Raw genomic sequence first — 26153 nt, forward strand, 5'->3', positions numbered from 1 at the left:
ATGACTGAAAAATCAAGTTGGAGGTGGGAGAAGTACAGAACACATCACCACACCTAGTTTCATTCCCACTGCTGTCTCAATTCTTTTGTGTGTGTGTGCTGGCAATGCAGAATAGAGAAGTGCTCTGCCACCTCATGAACTATATTCAGAGTACTTGTAATCTGACACACTTATAAAACTGGTGTTGCTTCCTTCTGGGCAAAAGAAAATAAAACCTAATGAACTGTGATTTCACTGTACAGATTAATTAAAAACATTTTAATTGTCCCAGAAATAAATTATGCCTGAATATGTGAAAGGTTGGCACTGTTAACTTTTTATTTTTGTTTTGCACTATATGAAACCAAGAGAAAATCTTATTGTAGCACAGGGTGGTAATTTTTCTGCAGCAGGCATGTTCTGCAATGCAAAACACTTTGTGGACAAAGTCATGGGAAAAGGAGAAAACACTTTCTCAGACTAGGGCCCCATCAGCACTACACATTTAACACAGTATCATACCACTTTAAACAGCCCCAGAGTTCCCTGGGAAGAAGGATTGATTATTACACCACTCTGGGAATTGTAGCTCTGTGAGGAGAATAGGGATCTCCTAACAACTCTCAGCACCTTTAAGAAACTAGAGTTCCCAGAATTCTTTGAGGGAAGCTATGGCTCTTTAAAGTGGTATAATACTGCTTTAAATGTATAGTGCAGATGGGGCCTAGCTCTGAAAGTCTATTTTAATACACAAAGTATGGGCTTTACTGTATATGATCAAGCAAATTTATTTATTTATTATTTGATTTGTGTCTCGCCCTTCCCCCCAGCAGGAGCCCAGGACAGCATATTTGCAGAAGTGGTTGTACAAATGGCAAAAAACTTTGGCTAAAACAGCCCTGGCATACTGTAGTACACTGCAAAACACAACTCCCTGTATATGGTCAGGAGCACTCTCATCTTTTTTATTTCTTCAGATGTTACAGGGCTGATCTTGGGCACTGAAAACAGGTTCAGGGGCTCAAATTAAGATCTGGATCAGAGGTTGCTGAGCAGTTTTCCCAGGAAAAAAACATAACTGGTAACAAGAGATTATTAAGGAAACACAATTAACCTCAGAAAATTACTTTAAATTTAAAAATAGTGTAGAGGTGTGAAGAAATTATTTTTTATTTCTGATGTGAGTTGTCAAGGAACGAATAAGGGCATTAACACTGTTGAACAGAAACAGTCTTGACTTTTACATAGGTGACTTTTACATACAAGGTATCAGCAAGTGGGTGACTTGCTATTTAACTGTCATATTACATTGTGTCAGAACAAAGATAGCTCTTAGGCCAAGGTTTCTGTCTTTATATATAAGACACGGGATTGAAAATTGGTGGGACCTGATCGGTTACATCAGTGGAAGTTCTGCTACATCCCTCTGGACCATAGTAGTGGTCTGATGAAGGGGGAGAATTCTACCCAAATTTGAAGTGATTAGCTGTCTCAAAACACGCTCAGCGTGTGTCTGAAGGAAAGGACCAAAGGAGAAGGAGGAAGAACTGGAAGCTGGAGCCACACAGAGGACACTGAGGCCTGGGAAGCCAAGAGCTGAAATCACTGGCTGGACATTAGAAGTCTGCAGGAAAAAACAAGTATCCCAAGAGGCAGGCTTTGAGGGAATTCTGAAACCAAAAATCAGTGGGACTGCTGAGTGCCTGAGGTAGCATAGGTTGCCAGACCCGGCTAACGACTACAGATGTCCTGACAGATGCCTGAGAGGCTCTAAAGGGACGAGGTTGTGGATCTCAGTAAAGATTACAAGTATAGTCTTCAGTCCTAGATGGATGAGTGTTAATTGGGTTGGAGTGCTTTAGGGACATTTGAATAGAGGAAGGGACTGGATCTCTCAGAACTGTCTTCTTAAAGAAACTGTAAGTGAAATTCAACATACAGTAACCATAGAAGCTAACATAACCATAAGCAGACAACACTGGCTCCACTTTAAAGTATAAAACAAAGTAAATTATATTTTATATTAAATAGTTTTACACTTTAAAATGAAGCCAGTGCTGACTTGTACAATGCTTATCCATAGCTACTGATGGGTAAACTGAGGTATACAATCAACCTGATACATGGTGGGAGGGGTGGACATGTAGCTAAAAGGGTTTGGGTTAAGTAAGGAAGTAAAACATGAAGGTGTGAGACACCTTCTATAAAATCAATTAATAGTATTGGAGGTGGAGTAATTCACCCCAATAGGGTGGAAGACCACCACAATTTTGGTGGCAGCCAGGTGGGAGTCATGGCAGTGGAGGGGAAAGCCAAATCTGTATATCATGTGATAGTAGGGAAAAAATACTGCATAAGAAAGAAACAGCAAGTAGTGTGCTTGTTTCATAAGTATATTATACAGATTATTAAGATTAACAGAGCACATGGAAATGCAACCAAATATTAAAGTGTGTGTTCTTTGAAATGTACCAATGGATACGTGCAACATGTGTGTAAAGAAAGGACCCAAACATCCACCCATCCAAAATCTTTTCCTTCTCGCTCTTTTCCAGAGAGCTGTTTGAGGGAGATGGAGAATGAGAGCTCTGTGCTTCATTCTGTTTTTAATTTTTTATATGATTTGTTTTATTTTTTAAATGCTGTTATGTATTTTTATGATACTATGAGGTGTTTTGGTATTAGGAGCTTCCTCGCCCAATTTTAAATGAATAATTTCTTACCACAGGATACAATCCAGAATTCCAGACCAAATATCTTTGTGAAAGATCTACCTCAGCAGGTCAGCAGGGTAATGCTTTGAGACCAAGAAGCAATCAAACGGTCTTTTAAGGAGCTTTCACAATCTTATTTCTACACATTTTCTTTCATTTAAAATCTTAAATTAAGAGTACTTTCATCAGGTGCCATGTTTTTCAACCAGCAGGTGGTGTGGTGAAACAAAGTCATCCAAAGCAGAGCCAATATTGTCAGAACTCTTACTTAAAACTGATTAGCACTTATTTAGCTATCAAGCATTAAGAATATAAAAAAAGTAAATAACAGTGCATTACAGTTCAGGTCTGCTGAAAAGTAAGTCCTTTGAGTTTAAGTGGAATTTACTCAGAGGAAAATGGATGCAGGACGCCAGCCTAAGTAAGAAGAAACTTCCTTCTTCACAAAGTGTCAAAGGTTTGGCTAATTGTACTGGGTATCCTCAATGGAGGGAATATCTCTGACAAAAAAAAGCACGTCAGAATTTCCCTATTTTTCACTGGTATTCCATCATGTGCATTCCATGGAGGATAAATACGTGCCTATATTGATTCCTAAATAATTAAATTAAGCTAAGTTAAACTACTGTTCTATAGGTGGGAATGGACAACTCAATCTGTTTGCAATCTGTGTTGCTTTCACATATGTTCACTCATAAATCTGTTCCATCCCATTTCTCCATTAATCTGATATATAGCATAATTCATACTTAAACACATTTTAAACAATTTCTCAAAAATATTCATTTCTAAATGTATTCTCTGTCTAAATAAGCACTTTAAAATGTGTTTTGATACATTTTTGAGCCCTGCACTACATCAGAATGAGGTGCAGAGAAGGTTAGTTTGCATCAGAATTCACAAAAATCAAATTCCTCGAGCATTCCTATGTACAGACTGTAATGATAGACAGCCTGAGCTTACCAGCTGAAGGGATAGTGATGTTTTGACTACTTTAGTAGTAGAGAGGAACTGGATTCTGGTTCTCCTCCTCCTCCTCATCTATTACCCACCCTTCACCCGAAGGTCTCAGTTATCTAAATGGCATAGAAGGTAATCTCATGGATTTACAAATTCATATCCATTTCTATTGATCACTTTCCTTGGATGAAACAGTATACCTTCATTTAGGAATATGTTGGAGGGAATGAAAGATAGTTGATAGGGGCAGACAGATAAAATGGATCAGTTTCCTGTGTTCATGACAAGAGTAAACAGCAATGGTAATGTAAATCATTTTACATTACAAACTAGGGATGAGTGAGAATACCACTGAATTTGGATTTAACACCGGATTTTTCAATGGTGCTCATGTTCTCCATCATTGCAGAGCAATCCTCTTTGCTCCTAACTTTAGCAGCTTTCTCCCAATACCAGTTTTTTCTCCTCAGAGTTTCCCTTGAATATATTGTACTTTTATTGATTTTACTCATAGCATAGCACTCTCTCTGCCAACCCCTCTCTACTCAAATAATCCAAGCTCCAAGCAGAAGGAAAGAATCCAATCATATAATAGAGATTAAAAGGCAAGCCTAGCCCTAGAGAGTCTCTAGAGAGTTCTTAACATGCTCAAGACACTCTACCCATGACTTCTAATCTTTGCAGCATTAACCCATAAATGAGTAAAAGGCAAGCCTATAAAGTCTCACACATGTTAAGGACTCTAGGCTTTCTGAGGAGGAGGTAGTGATGTGGGGAGGCACTGAAATCTGCTTTCCTCCTTTCTTTTCCAAAAGGAAAACAGCTGGTCTCTGCTTGCTAACATGAAAACTGAGCAGCCACTGCCACAGCAGATTAGGAGGAGGTGGTGAAGCCACTTTCCTTTCCTTTACTGATATTTCCTTTCAAGATATCAAAATTTCCTTTCAGAATATTGATATTTCCTTTCAAAATATAGCAATAACTGTCCTCCTCCCACATATAGTCCCTTAACACTTCTCCCATGCATTCTATACTGGCTAAACAATCCTCCATCCCTTGACCCCAGTAGTAGATAGTAGGGCTACATTGCTGACCTGGTTTTCCAATGCCATGCATTGCTGCTAGCAACAGTAGCAGTATCTCCCACACAGGGGACATCTATTGTGCAGAAAGGGGATCCTGTTTTGGCCCTGCACTCCCAAATGCAAGTTAGCCTCCATCATACACCAGGGAAGTCAGATTATAAATGGATAGTACAAAGCTCTGTGTATAAATTAGGGAGCTGAAGTATTCCTTGACTAGTTATCAGTGGATGAAAAGAAAATAGTTACTCTGACAGAGTCTCACCCACTTCCACTAAGAAAGGGAGCCCTTAAATGATAGATTCATTTTCCTCACTCTCTTAAAAAGCAAAACTGTAACACATGACCTATCAACAATATGGTTTAAAACAGTTTCCAGACCAATGGTCTGTGCAATACCTTCAAAAATGGGATGACAAAAGGTCGCAGTGGGAAGTTAGTAGCTTCTTGCAGTTTGGAATGGAATTCTTCAATTGTCAAAGTAGAATTCTGTTGAATGAAAAAAAATCTGATTCTGTAAAATGAATAACAGAAATGTGTGGCAACAGAGATTAGCCCTGATGGACTTTCCACACAGTAACTTTCTTAATTCCTGTATATTAATTGCTGCATAATATTCACAGTGATTAATCAAAAACATTTAATTTACACAGTACAGTATAGGAAGCATCACCGCTATATCTACTGCAATGTATAACTACTTTGCCACTGCATCTCTTTTACCACATTTTACACTACACAATCTGTCCAAATTTTAAAATTATACCAGAGCTGGAAAAATTGAGTGGGTTACTCTAAGACAATGTCTATCTTGCAGTCACAGTTCTGTGTCTCATGTATAACAAAGAAAATAGGAAAGATACATCAGGAAAAAGAGGTTTTGCATGTTCACATAGGAAGCTGCTTTATAACCAGTCAGGAACTGACTGGCAGCACCCCTCCAGAGTTTCAGGTGATTGTGTCTCACTTCTCTTGTTCAAAGTAATGGGTGAACTAAGTTCTCCTGTTCAAACATTCTCACTATTGTCTTCAGAATGGCAGCTGCTGCTTAGGCTGCCATTGAACCATTTAACCATGGTGACAAGTTCTAAGGCAGTGGCCAGTGGCACACACACAACAGAGTTCTACATGGGCCTTTTTGAGCTGCAGAAGTCACTGTGTACAGGCATCTGGGTGCACATGAGTCTTTCTTCAATCAATACAAGACTATCTCTGAGCTGAACAGCTGAAAATTCACAATAAAACACAGCTGACTCGCTGGAGGCAGTTGTGAGAACTAGCCCTGATTAGCTCATGTTTCTTCATTGTTGCTATAGGATATAGGCCCTGGGGATATCCATAAACTCTGCAAGGCTGTCATAAGGGTTATGTGTGTTGAATGCATGTGCTTGAAGCACAAAAGCACTGTGGGGATATATGCTAAGAAATCCATACTGTGCATTTAGGAAGAACTAAAGTGGCTCAGCAACTAAAGCCTAAGAATTCTGCTGAATCATACTAAAGATCCATCTACTCCAGTGGTAAGAAAGTTGCACCCCTCCAGAAGTTGTTGGAGTCCAGCTCCCATAAGCCCATGCCAGCATAACCAATGTTTAGAGATGAGGGGAGCTGGTATCAAGCAATATCTGGAGGGCTATAGGTTCACCATCCCGATCTAGCCCATCATCTTGCTTCCCACAGTAGCAGCAGTAGCAACCAAATACCTAGTAGAAGCTCACATGCAAGGCATTAAGGCATAGCACAGCAATTGGTATTCAGTGATATACTACCTCTGAATATGGAGACAGCAAATAGCCATCCTATATACTAATAACAAATGCATTTTCTTAGTGAAAATCAAGGGGAAGGAGATTTGGAGCACGCTTTCAGCAGTATGCTGATGACTCACATCTCTATATGTGATTGGAGGCAGCAATGAACTGGATGAGAGCCAATGATGTGAGGCTGAATCCAGACAAGATGGACACACAATGGGTGGGTGGTTCTTGGATCTGGGAATTGGGTAGGCAGCTTGTTCTGGATGGAGTCGTACTGACCCCTGAAAGAGCAGGTGCATGGTCTGGGAGATACTCCTTCATCCAACCTTGTCTCTGGAAGCAGCTTCAGTAGCACAGAGTGCCTTTTTCCAGCTACAGCTGGTTTGCCAGTTACAGCCGTACAAAAGTGATAGCCTAGCCACAGTGATTCATGCTCTGGTAACCTCCTGCTTGGATTACTGTAATGTGTTTTATGTGGCACTGTCCTTAAAGATGGTCTGGAAACTTCAATTAGTGCAAAATGTGGCTGCAAAAATGTTGATGGAATCAATTCTGAAATATTCACTGGTTGTCTATACATTTCCGGGCTGAATTTTAAGTGTTGGTCTTAACTTACAGAGTCCTAAATGACTTGGGGTCCACGTATCAGACAGAACTATTCTCCCTATGTTAGCCTACCCACTGCCCATAAATCTGGAGAAGGGGAGTTCCTTCTCATCCCACCACCAGAGTTCTACATTGGGTAGTGATATGGAATATGGTGGCATCCCACTTATGGAATAACATTTGCCTGAGAAGACATCAGGTTCTGACACTTTTAATATTCCAATCTCAGGCTAAGACTTGTCTTTTTGCATAGGTATTTATGGGATATTAGTCCTCTGCTATGTTTCACACTGCATTTTAAATGCTTTATTTCCCCCTGCTTTTATTTCTTTAATTGGCTGTATCTTTTTAAATACTGTAACCTGCCCTGAGATCTGTGGATGCAGGGAGGGCTAAAAAATATTCTGAAATAAATAAATAAATATTAACAGGCTTGGGAGAACCCCAAGATTTGCAAAACAACTTTTTTTTATTAGTAGTATTAGAAAAACACGCTAAGGGGGAAAACATCCAAAATCAGTCCAAGGAGGAATGAGCATGCTCAATGGGCACAAAATGCTGAGCATGTATATGTGTGGGCAAAATGGACATGTGAGAATAGGGAGAGACAATGGAATGGAGTATCTTGGAAAAGGGCTGACTAGTTCTCTCAACAGGAGCATTCTACACTGCAACATTTTGTTTCAGGTCCTACTTTTTGTGAATAGTACCCATGGATAGATCTATCCCTTTACACATTTGGATAATCCTCTTTTACAGACATCTAAGGAAGTGACCATCATCACATCTTGTGCTATAAATGAATTATGTCTTATATATTTATTTATTGCATTTATATACCATCCCATAGCCAAAGCTCTCTGGGCGGTTTACAACAATTAAAAACATTAAAAACAAATATACAAATTTAAAAACACGTTTTTAAAAAGCAATTTAAAAACACATGCTAAAATGCCTGGGAGAAGAGGAAAGTCTTGATCTGGCGCCGAAAAGATAACGGTGCCAGGTGCACCTCGTCAGGGAGATCATTCCATAATTTGGAGGCCACCACTGAGAAGGCCCTCTCCCTTGTTGTCAGCCTCCCAGCTTCCCTCAGAGTAGGCACCCGGAGGAGGACCTTTGACGTTGAGCGTAGTGTACGGGTGGGTTCGTGTCAGGAGAGGCGTTCCATAAGGTATTGTGGTCCCAAGCCATGTAAGGCTTTATAGGTTAAAACAAGCACCTTGAATCGAGCTCGGAAACATACAGGCAGCCAATGCAAGCGGGCCAGAATCGGTTTTATATGTTTGGACCGTCTGGTCCCTGTTACCAATCTGGCCGCTGCATTTTGCACAAGCTGCAGTTTCCAAACTGTCTTCAAAGGCAGCCCCACGTAGAGCGCATTGCAGTAATCTAATTTGGAGGTTACCAGAGCATGGCCAACGGAAGCCAGGTTATCCCTGTCCAGATAGGGGCGTAGTTGGGCCACTAACCAAAGTTGGTAGAAGGCACTCTGTGCCACAGAGGCTACCTGAGCCTCAAGTGACAGAGATGGTTCTAGGAGAACCCCCAAGCTACGAACCTGCTCCTTCAGGGGGAGTGCAACCCCATCCAGGACAGGTTGGACATCCACCATCTGGTCAGAAGAACCACCCACTAGCAGCATCTCAATCTTGTCTGGATTGAGCCTCAGTTTATTAGCCCTCATCCAGTCCATTATCGCAGCCAGGCACCGGTTCAGCACATTGACAGACTCATCTGAAGAAGATGAAAAGGAGAAATAGAGCTGTGTGTCATCAGCATACTGATGGCAACGCACTCCAAAGCTCCGGATGACCGCACCCAACGATTTCATGTAGATGTTGAATAGCATGGGGAACAGAACTGACGCCTGCGGAACCCCATACTGGAGAGTCCAGGGTGCCGAGCAGTGTTCCCCAAGCACCACCTTCTGGAGCCGACCCACCAAGTAGGAGCGGAACCACTGCCATGCAGTCCCTCCCACTCCCAACTCAGCCAGTCTCCCCAGAAGGATACCATGGTTGATGGGATTGAAAGCCTCTGAGAGAACAAGGAGAATCAACAGAGTCACACTCCCCATCTCTCTCCCGACAGAGGTCATCATACAGGGTGACCAAGGCTGTTTCTGTGACAGAACCAGGTCTGAAACCCGACTGAAATGGATCCACATAATCGGTCTCATCCAAGAGTGTCTGGAGCTGGCCTGCCACCATTCGTTCAAGGACCTTGCCCAGGAATGGAACATTTGCTACTGGCCTATAGTTATTAAGATTTTCTGGGTCCAGGGAGGGTCTCTTCAGAAGTGGTGTCACTACCGCCTCTTTCAGGCAGCCAGGGAACACCCCCTCTCATCTTGTGTGGAGAAATCCTGAAACTGCACCTAATCAGTCACTGGATGATCCTTAGTTCCAGTAACACAAGGGAGACTCTCTGGAGTGTTGGTTTAGATCTGGAAACCTGGAATTCAAATCCTTATCCACCTATGAAGTTCACAGGGTTAGCCTTAGGCAAGTCACTGTTTTTAACCTAATTAGCTTCAACAACATAGCTGAGACTAAAAACACTTGCCAACATCATTGGAAGAAAGCCAGGATAGAAATGAAATGAATACAATGTAGCTAAACACTAATCCCCAGAGAAATACAGCCACTGCAATTATTTGCTTACCACAAGTCCTAGCACAAGGGTACGCACTCTTTCTCCAATCTCTGGTGAAATGTCATTGCCAAACTGCTGTAAGGTTGTAAGAAATCTCTTCAGTTTGCTAAGCTGCCTAGCTCCACAAGCTGGTGGTAACTGCTGATTAGCCAAAGACGATGAGGAGGAAGATGAGGGGCCATTACTAAAGCCATTCGGTGGAGAAGGAGCCCCATTCAGTGCTGTTGGTGAATGGCTTGTGCCATTGGTTACTAAAAAAAGGGGGGGGGAGAAAAGAGATGAAATTTTTTTATTTACATCTTCAGCTCAATATTTTCCTAGAACATATTTGAAGTCAGGATTCAACACAAATGTCTAAGGACACAACTAGCTTAAATTTTTTTAAAACATCAGTTCCTTCTCGGTTTTCTTGCATACTGTATTGAACATATCATAGGTCAACTGCCATAAACACTTTATGTCAAGATGAAGTATTTTTTTCTTTGCTGGCCTACAGTCCTTACCTTCTATCAACATTATTCCCCATTAAAAAATAAATAAAGCATAAATGTGAATGGCTACATTTTTAAAATGTATATTTTAACCATGTGTAAACACAGACCTTTCCATTGTGATTCTAGAATGAACCTTTTAATCTTCAAATTAATACAGTTTTGCTCCTGTGGCCGCTGCCTTCAATAGAACATACAACTGATTTTAATGAAATTAAAGCCCATGGAATACAAGATCATTAGGGAAAGTGATGGGCTGAACTGTTGTTATCAAACCTTCCTCAGTACTTCATTATTGTTTGAATGTCTTGTTGTGGATTTGAAATGGTCAGGAGAAGAACTCTGCTCATTTTTCCAAAGTCTGTCCCAAATATTGAACAAATTCCTTTTTCACTTTCTGCTTCCATGACAAAAAATATATATACTTTTTCCAAACATTGAATTGCATTATCTCTCAATCACAAGTTCCTTAAGAGAACAGCTATCTTATTATATCCATCCTTGAGCCAAAAAATCCCTGGCTGAGTTAGTGTGATTGCAATGGTTCTGTGAAAAAAACAGCCAGCTCCTGCGCAGGCTACCTTGTTTATTGCACTGGCAACAATACTTTACAGTGTTTAAATCAGGTGTGGGGAACCTTCAGCCCCCTGGATGTTGCTAAACTACAACTCTCGTCAGCCCCAGCAAGCATGGCCAAGAATTATGGGAGTTGATCAACGTCTGCAGGGGCAAAGGTTCCTCACACCTCTTTGCAAGTGCAAGACATTATCTGAGCAAGCATACAGATGTGAGTCATTATGCACTCCAAAGACAGAGATAAAGCAGGCAGCTGTTAACAGTGCAATAACCATGTGCCACAGACTAGCACAGAGGTGGTTACCTTGTAGCACTCCAGATGTTGTTGGACTACAACTCCCTGACCATTGGCTATGCTGGCTGGGGCCAACAAACTCTGAAGTCCAACAGCTTTTGAAGGGCCACAGGCTAGCCAATCCTGGAAAACCACAATAGGAGAAAAAGAACTAAATGATAATATGGTATATGCGTCCTTATATGGTTATAGGGCAGCTGTTCCTAACCCTGTGCCTTTAACATATTTTGAACTACAATTCCCATAATCTCTGACCACCGGTTGTGCTGGCCGGGGCTGATGGGAATTGTGGCCAAAAATATCTGGAGAGCACCAGACTGGGGAAGGCTGCTATAGAAACTACCTTTACTGGGAATGCAGCCATCCCTTTGCAATCTAAATGCTTCTCAAAGAGTAGTAAGAATAGATCGCCCATAATAACAAACAAACTGGTGCAAAGCAAAACAAAAACAAAAACCTGGAAGTGATCAAGTTGGTTAGTGGGAGAATTCTGCATTCTATCAGTTTCAATTCCCTTATGCCGAATGCTTATAAACATACACAACAGAAATCTGGCATCTCCAGCATTCACCATTTCATAACCCCCTCCCGCCATGGCATACAGAGGTGTGATTTTATTAGCTGGGGGTTGGGTGAGAAAGTGTACAAGGGAGATGCCCCAGAAGATAGAGGTGAGGACTATTTTAATTAGCCACATGAAGAGTGCATGCTGTTTTCAAGGTAAATAAAATCATGCATGGGTTTACAGGGATAAGCAAATCATTGTAGCAACCTTGTCTTTTCACTCATAATAGATACATAACATTTAGCTATCCAAAAATAATAAATGATGTGAACAAAGCTCTCCACAATTCTCACACACAGAAGAAGGCTTGAACTTTGAGTACAGTGTGTGTGCGCGCGCGCAAGTGCACACATACACACACACACGGGTCAATGTCACAGATTTCCTTAACCTTTCAGGTCTTTGCATGCAGCAACGATTTTGGTAGAAATAAACAGAAAATAAAGTTATAATTACACGTCGTGGGTGTGAAAGAACTGGTTCTTGGGGCTCCTTGGGTAGTGGGAGGAGGTGGCATTGTTGGGGGCGTCAGCCTGGATTGCGTCTTCACATCCACAGGTGAGTCTGGCATTGTGGAATGCTTCTCAATGCGATCTAAAACATACATTAATATTTTACTTAATTTTTTTTTCTACTCCAGACACCAAATCTTTAAAGAAAAACAAAAGACTTCAGGGTGGGGGGGGACTCAACCAAGCAAACAAAGCATTTTTTAGTGTTTTAAATATGCCAAAACTGTTTCAGGACTGGGTAATTTTTTTAAAAAAAAATCAAGCTAAGTTTTTAACGTCACTAAAGCCCCCAAAACAGATTGGAGATTCTTATTTATAATAGCTGTATAGCATCTTCTGCTGTCCTTTGTAGCAGAGTTCAGATGCCACCTTCACATGATGTGCTGGAGCTGGAACAGTGAAACTTCAATTGAAGGCCATTATAATATTAAGCTGTATGAGAAAAACAATGAAAGGACATGATGGGAAAATCCACTGTGGGAAGAATGATGGTTCTTTTGTGCCAATGATTACTTATGCAGTCAGGTTTCTTCAACGCTAATAATTATTACTACATTTGTCTTTCTAAAGCTGCCATCCTATGCACACTGTGTGTATACCCCCCTAAGTTCAGTAAGACATACTTCCTGTTAAGTATGTATTAAATACATTTCTAACATTCCCTTCATCCAAACTGATCTCAGGATGGGTGCAAAAACTCGCCAAAATCCATCAATCACACTAAAACAATCACAACCCAGGAACCTATCAACCACAACTGCAGGTAAAACAACTGCACTGAAAACCTCAAGTCCTTAAAAACTGCAAATCCTTAAACATCCAAAGCAAGCTACATACTTTCAGCAATAAAACTAGATGCTTATGAAAGCCTGTGCAAACAAACAGGTTTTTACTTGGTGCCAAAACTAAAGAGGAGATGGCGCCAACCATACCTCTAAGGGGAGGGTGTTCCACAAGTGAGGTGCCATCATAGAGAAGGCCCTTTCCCGCATCTCTGTACATTGTACATCTCCCAGCAGTGCAATAACCAAGTAGATTATGATGAGATTGTATTCAATGGTAACGAGAGTTACCTGTTTTTTGCTCCCCCCCCCACTTACTGCAGTCCCCCATATCCTACAAAGAAAAGTTCCTGATGGTTGGAAGACCATAGTCGGGATATGGCAAGGAGGACTGCAGGGTCGGGAAATTGGCAAACATCAGATTCTGTGCCTTGTACTAAAGAAAATACGTCCTGATAGTGCAAAGCCAATATTACATACAACTTACACAGTTTTACCCTGTGAGCTTTTACTCAGACACATGTTGTCCCAACAAACCAGTGCACACTCCCTAATAGGTTTAGGCCTGGGATGTAACACTGTGATTCGATGGGTGATTCGATCATTAGGAACATAGACAGTGGGGTGTGTGATGGGCGTGTAGACCGCAAGGTGTTTTGCCTGCCTGGTGCGAAGGTTGCGGATATCGCCCGTCGTTTAGATAGTTTGGTAGACAGTGCTGGGAAGGAGTTGGTGGTTGTGGTGCACGTTGGCACCAACGACATGGGGAAATGCAGCCGTGAGGTCCTGGAAGCAAAATTTAGGTTGCTAGGTAGGATGCTGAAAGCCAGGACCTCCAAGGTGGCTTTCTCTGAAATCCTACCGGTTCCACACGCAGGACCAGCCAGACAGGCCCAGCTTCGCAGTCTCAATGCGTGGATGAGACGATGGTGTCGGGTGGAAGGGTTTGGATTTGTTAGGCACTGGGGAACATTTTGGGACAAGCCGGGCCTGTACAAAAGGGACGGGCTCCACTTGAACCAGAATGGAACCAGACTGCTGGCACTTAAAATTAAAAAGGTGGCAGAGCAGCTTTTAAACTGACTGAGGGGGGAAACCCGACAGGAGCTGAGAAAGGTCCGGTTCGGAATAAACCTCCCCCCTGGGATAAAAACCAAAGAAATGATGAAATTTTAAAAGGGGTAGGCCTAGAAGTAGGCATTGTGAGAGCAGGGGCACAGGATATAAATTCAGAAGAGCAAAATTACCACAGGCCTAACCACAAGTGCCAAAGACACTTGAAGAGAGACACTGCTTACAAGTGCCTGTACGCTAATGCTAGGAGCCTGCGAACCAAGATGGGAGAACTGGAGTGCTTGGTCTTAGAGGAGAGCATTGATATAGTGAGCATAACGGAGACCTGGTGGAATGGAGAAAACCAGTGGGATACGGTTATTCCTGGATATAAACTATATCGGAAGGACAGGGAAGGACGTATTGGTGGAGGAGTTGCTCTATACGTGAAAGAAGGCATTGAATCCAGCAAGCTCAAAACCCCAAAAGAGGCAGACTCCTCCACAGAATCGTTGTGGGTGGTGATACCATGCCCCAGGAGGGACTTAATACTGGGAACGATCTATCGTCCCCCTGATCAAAATGCTCAGGGAGACCTTGAGATGAGATATGAAATTGAGGAAGCATCCAAACTAGGAAATGTGGTAGTAATGGGTGACTTCAACTACCCGGACATAGACTGGCTGCATATGTGTTCCAGTCATGACAAAGAAGCAAAGTTTCTAGATATTCTAAATGACTATTCCCTAGACCAGTTGGTCATGGAACCGACCAGAGGGACGGCAACCCTGGACTTAATCCTCAGTGGGGACCGGGACCTGGTGCGAGATGTAAGTGTTATTGAACCGATTGGGAGCAGTGACCACAGTGCTATTAAATTAAACATACATGTAACTGGCCAATTGCCAAGAAAATCCAACACGGTCACATTTGACTTCAAAAGAGGAAACTTCACAAAAATGAGGGGATTGGTAAAAAGAAAGCTGAAAAACAAAGTCCAGAGGGTCACATCACTCGAAATGCTTGGAAGTTGTTTAAAAACACTATATTAGAAGCTCAACTGGAGTGCATACCGCAGATCAGAAAAGGTACCGCCAGGGCCAACAAAATGCCAGCATGGTTAACGAGCAAAGTCAAGGAAGCTCTTAGAGGCAAAAAGTCTTCCTTCAAAAAATGGAAGTCTTGTCCGAATGAAGAAAATAAAAAAGAACACAAACTCTGGCAAAAGAAATGCAAGAAGACAATAAGGGATGCTAAAAAAGAATTTGAGGAGCACATTGCTAAGAACATAAAAACCAACAACAAAAAATTCTATAAATACATTCAAAGCAGGAGACCATCTAGGGAGACAATTGGACCCTTGGATGATAAGGGAGTCAAAGGTGTCCTAAAGAACGATAAGGAGATTGCAGAGAAGCTAAATGAATTCTTTGCATCTGTCTTCACAGTGGAAGATATAGGGCAGATCCTTGAACCTGAACTAACATTTGCAGGAAGGGATTCTGAGGAACTGAGACAAATAGTGGTAACGAGAGAGGAAGTTCTAGGCTTAATGGACAATATAAAAACTGACAAATCACCGGGCCCGGATGGCATCCACCCGAGAGTTCTCAAAGAACTCAAATGTGAAATTGCTGATCTGCTAACTAAAATATGTAACTTGTCCCTTGGGTCCTCCTCCGTGCCTGAGGACTGGAAAGTGGCAAATGTAACGCCAATCTTCAAAAAGGGATCCAGAGGGGATCCCGGAAATTACAGGCCAGTTAGCTTAACTTCTGTCCCTGGAAAACTGGTAGAAAGTATTATTAAAGCTAGATTAACTAAGCACATAGAAGAACAAGCCTTGCTGAAGCAGAGCCAGCATGGCTTCTGCAAGGGAAAGTCCTGTCTCAGTAACCTATTAGAATTCTTTGAGAGTGTCAACAAGCATATAGATAGAGGTGATCCAGTGGACATAGTGTACTTAGACTTTCAAAAAGCGTTTGACAAGGTACCTCACCAAAGGCTTCTGAGGAAGCTTAGCAGTCATGGAATAAGAGGAGAGGTCCTCTTGTGGATAAGGAATTGGTTAAGAAGCAGAAAGCAGAGAGTAGGAATAAACGGACAGTTCTTCCAATGGAGGGCTGTAGAAAGTGGAGTCCCTCAAGGATCGGTATTGGGACCTGTACTTTTCAACTTGTTCATTAATGACCTAGAATTAGGAGTGAGCAGTGAAGTGGCCAAGTTTGCTGATGACACTAAATTGTTCAGGGTTGTTAAAACAAAAAGGGATTGCGAAGAGCTCCAAAAAGACCTCTTCAAACTGAGTGAATGGGCGGAAAAATGGCAAATGCAATTCAATATAAACAAGTGTAAAATTATGCATATTGGAGCAAAAAATCTGAATTTCACGTATACGCTCATGGGGTCTGAACTGGCGGTGACCGACCAGGAGAGAGACCTCGGGGTTGTAGTGGACAGCACGATGAAAATGTCGACCCAGTGTGCGGCAGCTGTGAAAAAGGCAAATTCCATGCTAGCAATAATTAGGAAAGGTATTGAAAATAAAACAGCCGATATCATAATGCCGTTGTACAAATCTATGGTGCGGCCGCATTTGGAATACTGTGTACAGTTCTGGTCGCCTCATCTCAAAAAGGATATTATAGAGTTGGAAAAGGTTCAGAAGAGGGCAACCAGAATGATCAAGGGGATGGAGCGACTCCCTTACGAGGAAAGGTTGCAGCATTTGGGGCTTTTTAGTTTAGAGAAAAGGCGGGTCAGAGGAGACATGATAGAAGTGTATAAAATTATGCATGACATTGAGAAAGTGGATAGAGAAAAAATCTTCTCCCTCTCTCATAATACTAGAACTCGTGGCCATTCAAAGAAGCTGAATGTTGGAAGATTCAGGACAGACAAAGGGAAGTACTTCTTTACTCAGCACATAGTTAAACTATGGAATTTGCTCCCACAAGATGCAGTAATGGCCACCAGCTTGGACAGCTTTAAAAGAAGATTAGACAAATTCATGGAGGACAGGGCTATCAATGGCTACTAGCTGTGATGGCTGTGCTCTGCCACCCTAGTCAGAGGCAGCATGCTTCTGAAAACCAGTTGCTGGAAGCCTCAGGAGGGGAGAGTGTTCTTGCACTCGGGTCCTGCTTGCGGGCTTCCCCCAGGCACCTGGTTGGCCACTGTGAGAACAGGATGCTGGACTAGATGGGCCACTGGCCTGATCCAGCAGGCTCTTCTTATGTTCTTATGTTACTTGGTTAAATACTCCTGGCCATATTTCCCATAAGCTGTCCACAAATTAATTCCACAAACTATATAAACAATACTTTTATATAAACATTCATTGTTCTGAAAAACCAGTTCTTTCCTAAAATCAAGCATGACTAGAAGCATCTGTCACTATCTGTGATGACTGTAGTTCAATCTGGACAATGTTCTCCTTGATATCTTTATATGTTGCGAGCACGCAAGACTCCACCTTCCCACACTGTCCACTGGGTGCATTTGTTCTGCTGGACATCCAGTGAGCATGTGAATAGGTTGTATGCATATAAAATGCAATGCATATAAGCTTGAACAGTGCAGTTGGTATCCTACATAAAATTTGAGAACTATCCATGTCATTTGGTGCTAGACATGCTGGATTTTGTGGATGTCTAGTGATCTTAGAGGTGGGAAAATTGTGACTTCATTCCTTCACCACATTTAGGTAAAATTTGGGGAGAAGATTTACTAATCTGGACCTGTGCAAATTTTTCACATCATCATTATCTCTCACTTGAAGTCATGTTAGAAAAGAAGGACGATGTCTCACAAGATATTTATGACAAGGTTATCTATGTGAACAAAGCACAAAGCATAATTATATTGAAACCAAACTTCAGCAGGCTATTCATACAAGCTGTTTAATGAACATTTCTATGAGAGTAGTGGGGCAAATATGTTTGGACTTTTATGAAAAGCAAACTGTTATTGATACAGAAACTTTATACCATGACTTCTCTACATTAATGCTTTGTTTTTTCACATTTTTTTCATTTACATTTCAATAACCATTTGTATCTACCATTCATTAGCTATGCTACCTTCTTGGCAGTATCACATACTATAAAATTTATATAAAATTTTATAACATTGAATTAAAAAAACACTAAATAAGGATTCTAACTAGAAAAATAAATGAATCTAATATTGAAAGCTTAAATAAATATAGCCAATTCAGTTTGAGTTACCATACTATTTATTTCACGATTCAAGGAAGGAAGGGGGGGGAAGAGAAAAATAAGCACTTCGAAGTTTCTGTTAAAAGCAAGGATGAGAGCCAGCAGCACACAAATGGATGAGAAACAAATTTAACAAATTATTCTGGGCAGAATTTGTGGGGATGTTCTCTTATGTGAGTCCCACTGAAATGAGAGCAGGGCTTGTGAGAGAACATTCTCCTGTTTTAATGTGTCAATGCTAAGAAAGAAACTGTATTACTGCAGAATACTCCTCCCCCTCCCTACTACAATTTCAGTTCAAAATGTTTTACTACAAAGACACTCATGCTAACTTTCTTCAGAATTTTTAAGAGGGGAGAGATATTTGTAATGGAAGCCAGAGGGTGGAAACCATAATTTCATTGCCATGCCTTAACAGCAGTTCTTATAAATCTACATCTAGGAAATGCAGAATCTGCAGTCTGTGGGACACACTGTAAAGGCATCTACAACTATGGGTGAAGATAAGTGTTGTAAACTGAACAAACAAAGCAATGTCTATGATGAAATGTTCTGGAGGCAAACTGCTCACCTTATGCTGCGATCAAATATTTAACAAGCAAGGACAACAAATTTAAAAGAGCAGAGGAAAGGGAAATGAGCCTGAAAATGTTAATTGTTTCTTGCACTCACCTCCACCAACCTCAGCAACAAGGAAATAATTCAGCTTACATTGCAACAGAGGAAGAGAGGCATGGAGAGGAATACAGGCTCTCCTAAATAAAGGCAAATATTTCTGCCATGCCAAGAAAGGAGAGAGAAAGAGAGACTTGCCAGAGCTGGCCAGAAGATAACATTGGCAACTGCTGGCCCATCTGGTTTTCATTCTGCTAACACTCATGCTGAAGTGTTGGGGAATGTATTCCAGGTATACAGATCTGAAAACATATGTGAGCACAGAGGGGGTAGTATGTGGAGGAGAGAAAGAACACCATACTCCACTAAAGTTTGTTGCTTGTGAAAAAGTAAGCACAATTCTGCTCTTGAGAACTTAAAAAGCAACCCTCGACACACACAATCACATTTTATTTCTCTTTTTAGCGTTAGTTGATAAATGGGTTGACATCAGGACAAGTAAAAGAAACAGGGTCAAGAGTGAGAAAAAAGACTGCACATGGACCTTAGAAAGGCTTCAAGGTCAAGACCCCAAATAGTCTACATTCTGTTACATAAATAGATGCTGTAATTTTGTATATTACTTGTTCCATTTTTTCATTCTGTTAGCTGCTTAGTTCTTTTAAATCTAATATCCCTTTAAAATACTTTTAAATTATTGATCATGCATAAATAATCAGTATACACAATAATGTCTGCATATCACCTTACAATTGATTCATTATTTCTTTTGAAAACTCACCAGAATTTGTGGTAATTTTGGCTTAATCTTCTATTTGTTCTTATGGCTACAAAGAGGGACTGGGTAAGAAACCCATAAAAATATAAATAAAAATAACTTTTGTATTTCTGATTGTTTCAAATTGGAATTGGCAGAGCTGAGTTAATGTCAATCTGAACATCATCAGCAGTGACACCAACAAAATAAACCTTCACTCAAAGTACTGTGAATGGGAATTTAAGAAGAACAACTTTCAAAAGCTGCATTGTTCACCATTATTATGAACATTGCACTAGGACAGAGAACTAGATCTGCAATATGTCAGTGATAGAAAGTTCAAGTATAATGTCAAGAACAACCACAGAAACACTGGAAAATGCTGTATCATTCTTTAAAGTCTCCTTGAACCGCAATTTCATTTTGCAACAAACCTAGGGTTGGAGAATTATCAACTTGCAAGAACTAAATTTCTGGATACATCTATGAAAATTGCTATCACCATTCTGAACATACATGATGACAACAAGGAGAACTGGAGGAAAGCAGAATTTAGATGATAAAAGTCACATTGTTAGGCTTTCCACATTTTGACAGAGCCAGTTCACAGCATCTCATTATGACTGGGCAAGAGAGAATGAGTTTACTTGACACCAATAGGACACACATCTTAAAATAATGTATATTGCTTTGACAACAAATACAGGGATAGAACACCTTCCTAAGAGCCCCTGGGCAACAAAATGGAGGCTGCAAGTAGCACCTTTTCACAGTACCCACTTATTTCAGAACAAAGTAGGGAACCTATTGTTTATCTTATAATAAGTAGATCTCAGATTTCAACCAACCTTGCAACCCTTCAAAATTACCCCCCCTTTTAGGCTCTGATTTTCCTGTTTTTATTTTGTGCACACATTTTTGGATTTCTTCTTGGGAACTGTAGTGCAGCAGTGATCTTTTCATTCTGCACACATCATGCCAGATGACTAGATCAACAGCAGAGACCATTCTTACCACCACCACCGCCATGCATGATCATAGCTTCCCTATGGCTTTACTCATCTGCCAGCCACAGTTTTTGACCTGGGCAGAGGGACTAGATCAGTGGAAATCATGCCCACACACCACTATGCAAGAGAAGAAAATCCACCCAAGAAATAAAGACATACATAACGCAAATGTGACAGCAACCACACTGGATCTCCCCCCCCCCCAAGCATCTATAAAGATGCCTTGGAAAGGATACAGCATTCAAATATTGTTGCTGTTCAAGAGTTATTTTTTGTTTGTTTGAAGGATACCCGACTTCTATATGCCTGGGAATGAGCCAAGCCATTCTCTACATTACAGATGAGATGGCTGGTCTGATGAATGGCGGCTGTGCAGGTGCAAAAGTTGGCAACCAAACCAAAATGGTTAATTCGGCCAGACAGGCGACTCACAAATAAAATTTTATTATTATTATTAAAAAATACCTTGTCATTAAGGGTGAGCATGTTGTGAGCATTTAGCAATCCAGTTGCTTGTCCCACAATCAAAGTACAGCAAACAAGTAAGAAGACAAACACGTTAGAGTATATTACTTCCAAACCCTGTCAATATATCTGATACTAAGACCCAGTTCATGCATCTCATTGGAAAGTTGAAAGTGCAAGAGTCACTTGTGCTTATTTTCCATGGTTCTGCTTCAACAGGAAATTTCATTTACTTATTTAACCATTTCCATCCTGCTATTCTGAATTGACATTTCAGAGTAGCTTACAATCAAAAAAAGCACAAGACAATAAAAAAATAGACTCAACCAGCAGAAGACACACTAACAGCACCATAAGACATCATCTCTAAAATCAAATGAAGGCCTGGGCAGAGAAAAAAGTCTTAGCCTGATGCCTAATACTAACCAGATAAACAGCTTTAGAAAGGGCATTCTCAGTTACAGCACTGCCACTGAAAAAGCCCTTTCCTGGCTGACACTCACCTCATTAGTGGCTGTGCCTAGGCTCTGGTACTGCCTCCAGAGGAAGGATCATCTTGCCCCCTCTCTAATGGACTTTTGCTGGTTGTTAAAACCTTCCTTTTAAGGAAGTCTTTGGGGTCATCAAACCCAAATGATCATGCTTTCTACCAAAATTGTTTTTAACTGGGCGAAAGCTGGCTATCAGGTTGGAGTGTCAGAGTAAGCCTGAGGACACCAAGACTGAATTCCCCACACAGCTATAATGCTCACTGGGTGGCCTTGGGCCAGTCATTCTTTCCTGGCATGACCCACCTCACAGGCTCACTGTCAAGATAAAATGGGGGTATGGCACCACTGCTTGAGCTCCTTGGAGGAAAGGTGGGATAGGAATATAACAAATAAACAAAATGGCTTTTAATGGCTATGTACTTTTTATTCCTTTTTAAAAGTATTTATTCTATATCATCATCATCATCATCTCCTCCTCCAAGGAACTCAAGGTGATATATATGGTTCTCCCCCTCCCCATTTTATGTTCACAACAACCCTGTGAGGTATGTTAGGCTGGGAGTTGGTCACTGGTCCAAGGTCACCCAATGAGCTTCATGGCTGAGTGGGATATGAACCCTGGTCTCCCAGGTCCTAGTGTGACACTCAAAAATAATGTGGTCTTTTATTTTTTTAAGTGTTCCTTTTATTGTTATTTCATAACTGTTTCAAGCTCTGCTTAGGAAAGGCAAGGTTTGTTTTAAACAAAATAATATCTCTGAACGACCAGGGAAGGTTCTTGATGCAGATTCTTAGCGCATGGCAGATTCATGAGAAAGACAATGTGCTAGTCCAATGTACACATTACAGCAGAGGGATGAGCTACATATATACTTCCTTTCTTCTGTTCAGCGTATGAATCAGCACTAACTATTCAGACATACAGTGTTAACTAGATTTATGAACTGCTTCCCACAGCATAAAGTCCCAAAGAGTTTTACAAAAGTAAAACACAGTGGTACAGTAAAAAATTACATAAACATATTAACAACATAATCAGAGTAAAACATCTCATCACTGGTGCTGCCCAAAGCATCCTTGCTTGGTGCCTAAAGGTTGGTGCCAGGTAAGCCTCTCTGGGGAGAACATTTCATAGATGGGGTGCTACTACAGAAAAGATCCATTTCTCTTGTTGCCACCTCCAGACCTCCCTCGGAGGAAGCATACAGAGAAGGGTTTCAGATGATGCTCTCAGGGTCCAAGCAGGTTCGTATGGGGAAAGGTTGTCATTTATGTATGGGGATATTGAGCCCTATAAGGCTTTTAAGGTCAAAACAAACTCTCTGAATTGGGCCCGGAAACAAATTAGTATGAGCTTCTCTAGGTACATGTACACACGGGAAGTAATATGGTTGCTATAGCTGCCAAACTAAAAAATACTAGTGTCCTGATTGGGACCATCAGCTGGAGCTAAGGCATGGTATTTGATTCACGGCATAACCTAGTGGCTTTGGGGTTTTTCAGATGCAAACACTGGCTACATGCCCCCAAACAGATTTACTCATAAAATACTGCCTTACTGCAAGCTCTATGCCATTGCATCCATTACATTTCCCACCCTTGGAATCCCAGAGAAACCCTTGGAGCTACTATGGACAGAGGACATTTGAGGTCTGAAGGTCAAGGTTAGAGCAGGGGTTGGAGGTTCAGCACCATGAATGTACACAAAAAACCTCTGATCCTTTCCCTGATCAGTTGAACACCTCAGACAAACTCTGGGTATCAGGGACTAACAATGAGCATTCCAAGCACCAAGGAGCCATGATGCTCAGAACTCCACTATCACTATCACTCCACTATTTATTGGTGGTTGTGACTGACATTATCCCAACCACAGAGTAAACAGAAGGCTAGAGAAGCTACAAATGTATAGAGGATATGTAGCTTTCTTCTTAAAATGCTCACAAACACAGTTCCATGATGTCTCAACAGCAAGGACCTGTAGACTGGCTGTGTCTTCCCTTCTCACAGAAATTACCAAGCTGGCTCCTTTACTACAAGAGTGTAGCATATTATGTGGATGCTACCCCATCATCAACAACTAAAGATGGGCAAGCAGAGCTTGGAAAAGTTACTTTTTTGAACTATAACTCCCATCAGCCCAATCCAGTGGCCATGCTGGCTGGGGCTGATGGGAGTTGTAGTTCAAAAAAGTAACTTTTCCAAGCTCTGTGGGCAAGTAAGCTAGATGCTGGGACTTGTCAGTAAGCAGGATCTAACAGACCATTGTAGTGGTTTGATCTACATTAAGGCAGAGCCCAAAATGTCTCTGACTACCGGTACCTCTGGGTCAAAGGGTCTTCACCTGAAAATCTCAACTAAGGAGCACAAAAACTTTAGCACTCCCCAATCCCCACCCTAAGTTCAGCAACATTGTATCACCTTTTTGCATAAGTTCTTTTTGGCTTTATGGCCTTTAGAGCATTGTATGCTGCATTTTGAAGACTGAGAAAAATCCAAACCTCTTCAAACAGGGCTTAAACCCAACAGCTTCTCAACATTCAAGGAGGAAAAAGATCTGGCTGGATTTCATTCTCCTCTGTTCTTTGCAATCAATTCATGATGAGGGTAGATGGTGGAATAACAGGCCAAACCCAGCCTATGCACATGTAACCCTCTGGTAACAGGAGAGTCTCAAGATAAATTTAAAAAATATGTTTCAAGCCTGCAAACATCTCCATTTGTTTTGCATTATATTTTTAAAATGAAATATACATTCTTGATTCTCTTTTAGCAGCAAAGAGCTAGAAGCTGTGATTTAATCACAGAAGCATTTTGCCCCACTCTAAATTAAAGAATGCTGTAAAACCAACTTTAAATTATGACGTTTCTTCTGTGGATTGTTTTGGTTTCTGACACTGAGCTGTTCTTTGTCATACATTCGGTTCTTATTATGGGAATTATTTTTAACTCTGTAGTTAACTTTTAGGTGAACTGTGATATGTACTGCAAGTGTTTCCAACCTTATAAAAAATAAATATGGAGACAGGGGACAACCACTAAGAAAAACATGTCCATGACAGAGGATTGAGAAAAAAAGAAAAGCTTTTATAATCAGAAGCATTTAGTTCACTTCCTGTATCTTAATGGTTTAATCCATTTTTAAAACAAGATGGCCTTTAATATATGGTAAAATTTCAGCTTACATGGAAAACATCCAATTCAAGTGCATGAAGAAAGGCCGATGTATGGAACAAAATATGGAATATGTAAATATGCAAGTGATGCCTTTTCAATAGCCAATTCAACGTCAGGCAGTTCTGCAAGTGGTGTGTTTCCAATTTCCTTTTTAAAATAAAAAACGTAGGATATAATAAGCAGTGGCATTTACTTTACTGTTAGCTTGCATAAAGAGTTCCAGATGTATGTCCAGGCATAAGAGATTCTTAAAAAATATTATTCATTGGTTATGAGTAGTGTTCTTCTGCTAACCCAGAGAGAAAACAGTAGAGTATGTCTAAATTGCTGAATTTATCCATTTTGGTTTTTCCTGCCATCTTGTTTCCTTTGGAATGTAGTCCACCAATGAACGATAAAAGTTGCAATACACCTACGTGTCTTACAACTGCAGCAGCTATATTATTTGGTTTGTTATTAACTAAGTTGCAATGGGGTAAATATACCAGTAATATAGGATTCTTATAGGGTAAATGTAAGGTAGGGTTATATTAGCTGGGAGATCATATTGCATGATTATATATGGAGCCATGGAAAGAGGGAATTCAAACCACACCAAAAAAGCATTAAAGGATTAAGCATCTTGTAAAATTGACATAACATTTAGTTATCAGTCTATTATTATTGAATTATTTATTAAAACAATTTATGAACTTCAAATGTAGATCATGAAGCATTTCATAAAAGGTGGTAAGATCAGGTTTTACTAAGCGGTTGGTAAAACCACACAGAATCTCTCTGAACTTAGTTTTGACTATTTCCTGGGAAGGAAATTTCTTTTGTACTCTCTACTGATATATTTTTCAGGGGAAAAGGGGAAAAACAAAATGATTAATATATGAATTATTGAATACACTACTAAAAATTACTGAAACGCATATTCAGGTTGGTAAGGTTTCCAACAATATATAAATGAATAAAACAAACGAAGCATTAGCCTGTACTAGTATGGTTTATTCTTAACTTCCTCAAACAAAATTAACTTTGGAGCTAATTAACTATTTAGCAATGCAGGTTATCTAAGCAAACAAGGAAAGGTGAATTCTTGCTCCTATTGGGAGGAGGGGCAGGATACAAGTCTAATAAAATAAATAAATAAAAATTCTCGCATCCCAATAGTCTTGGTTTCTCTTTGAGCCAAATGGATTTCTGCTTTCCAAACAATTCCATCACATGGTCTAGCGGGCTTGGGGCACAACTTCAGCAACTGAAGTTATTAATATAGTGATTCAAGTTAAAGCTTTTAATTTCATCATGAACAGAGAATTCATGTATATTGTAAAGAGAGCTTGTAGGCCACTTTCTACATAATGTTTGGTGTCCAAATGTTGACAGTTTCAAAATTCAAA

General features: G+C 40.6%; 1 protein-coding gene across 7 annotated transcripts in view; it reads right to left on the bottom strand.

Moving 5' to 3' along the window:
* RUNX1T1 (RUNX1 partner transcriptional co-repressor 1) overlaps positions 1–26153 on the bottom strand; it is a 228537-nt gene that overhangs the window by 73733 nt on the left and 128651 nt on the right. For all 7 annotated transcript variants that reach the window (XR_009759645.1, XM_061602866.1, XM_061602831.1 and 4 more), the window contains 3 exons: positions 12140–12277; positions 9766–10007; positions 5135–5224 (listed from right to left, as the gene is read on the bottom strand). Coding sequence is in view for 6 of the 7 variants with exons in the window: in XM_061602866.1 (XP_061458850.1) it covers positions 5135–5224; positions 9766–10007; positions 12140–12277 (470 nt within the window). In the remaining variant the exon portion in view is untranslated. The remainder of the gene's footprint in view (positions 1–5134; positions 5225–9765; positions 10008–12139; positions 12278–26153) is intronic.

This window comes from Rhineura floridana, chromosome 1 (genome assembly GCF_030035675.1).
Source record: "Rhineura floridana isolate rRhiFlo1 chromosome 1, rRhiFlo1.hap2, whole genome shotgun sequence".
Taxonomy (NCBI): domain Eukaryota; kingdom Metazoa; phylum Chordata; class Lepidosauria; order Squamata; family Rhineuridae; genus Rhineura; species Rhineura floridana.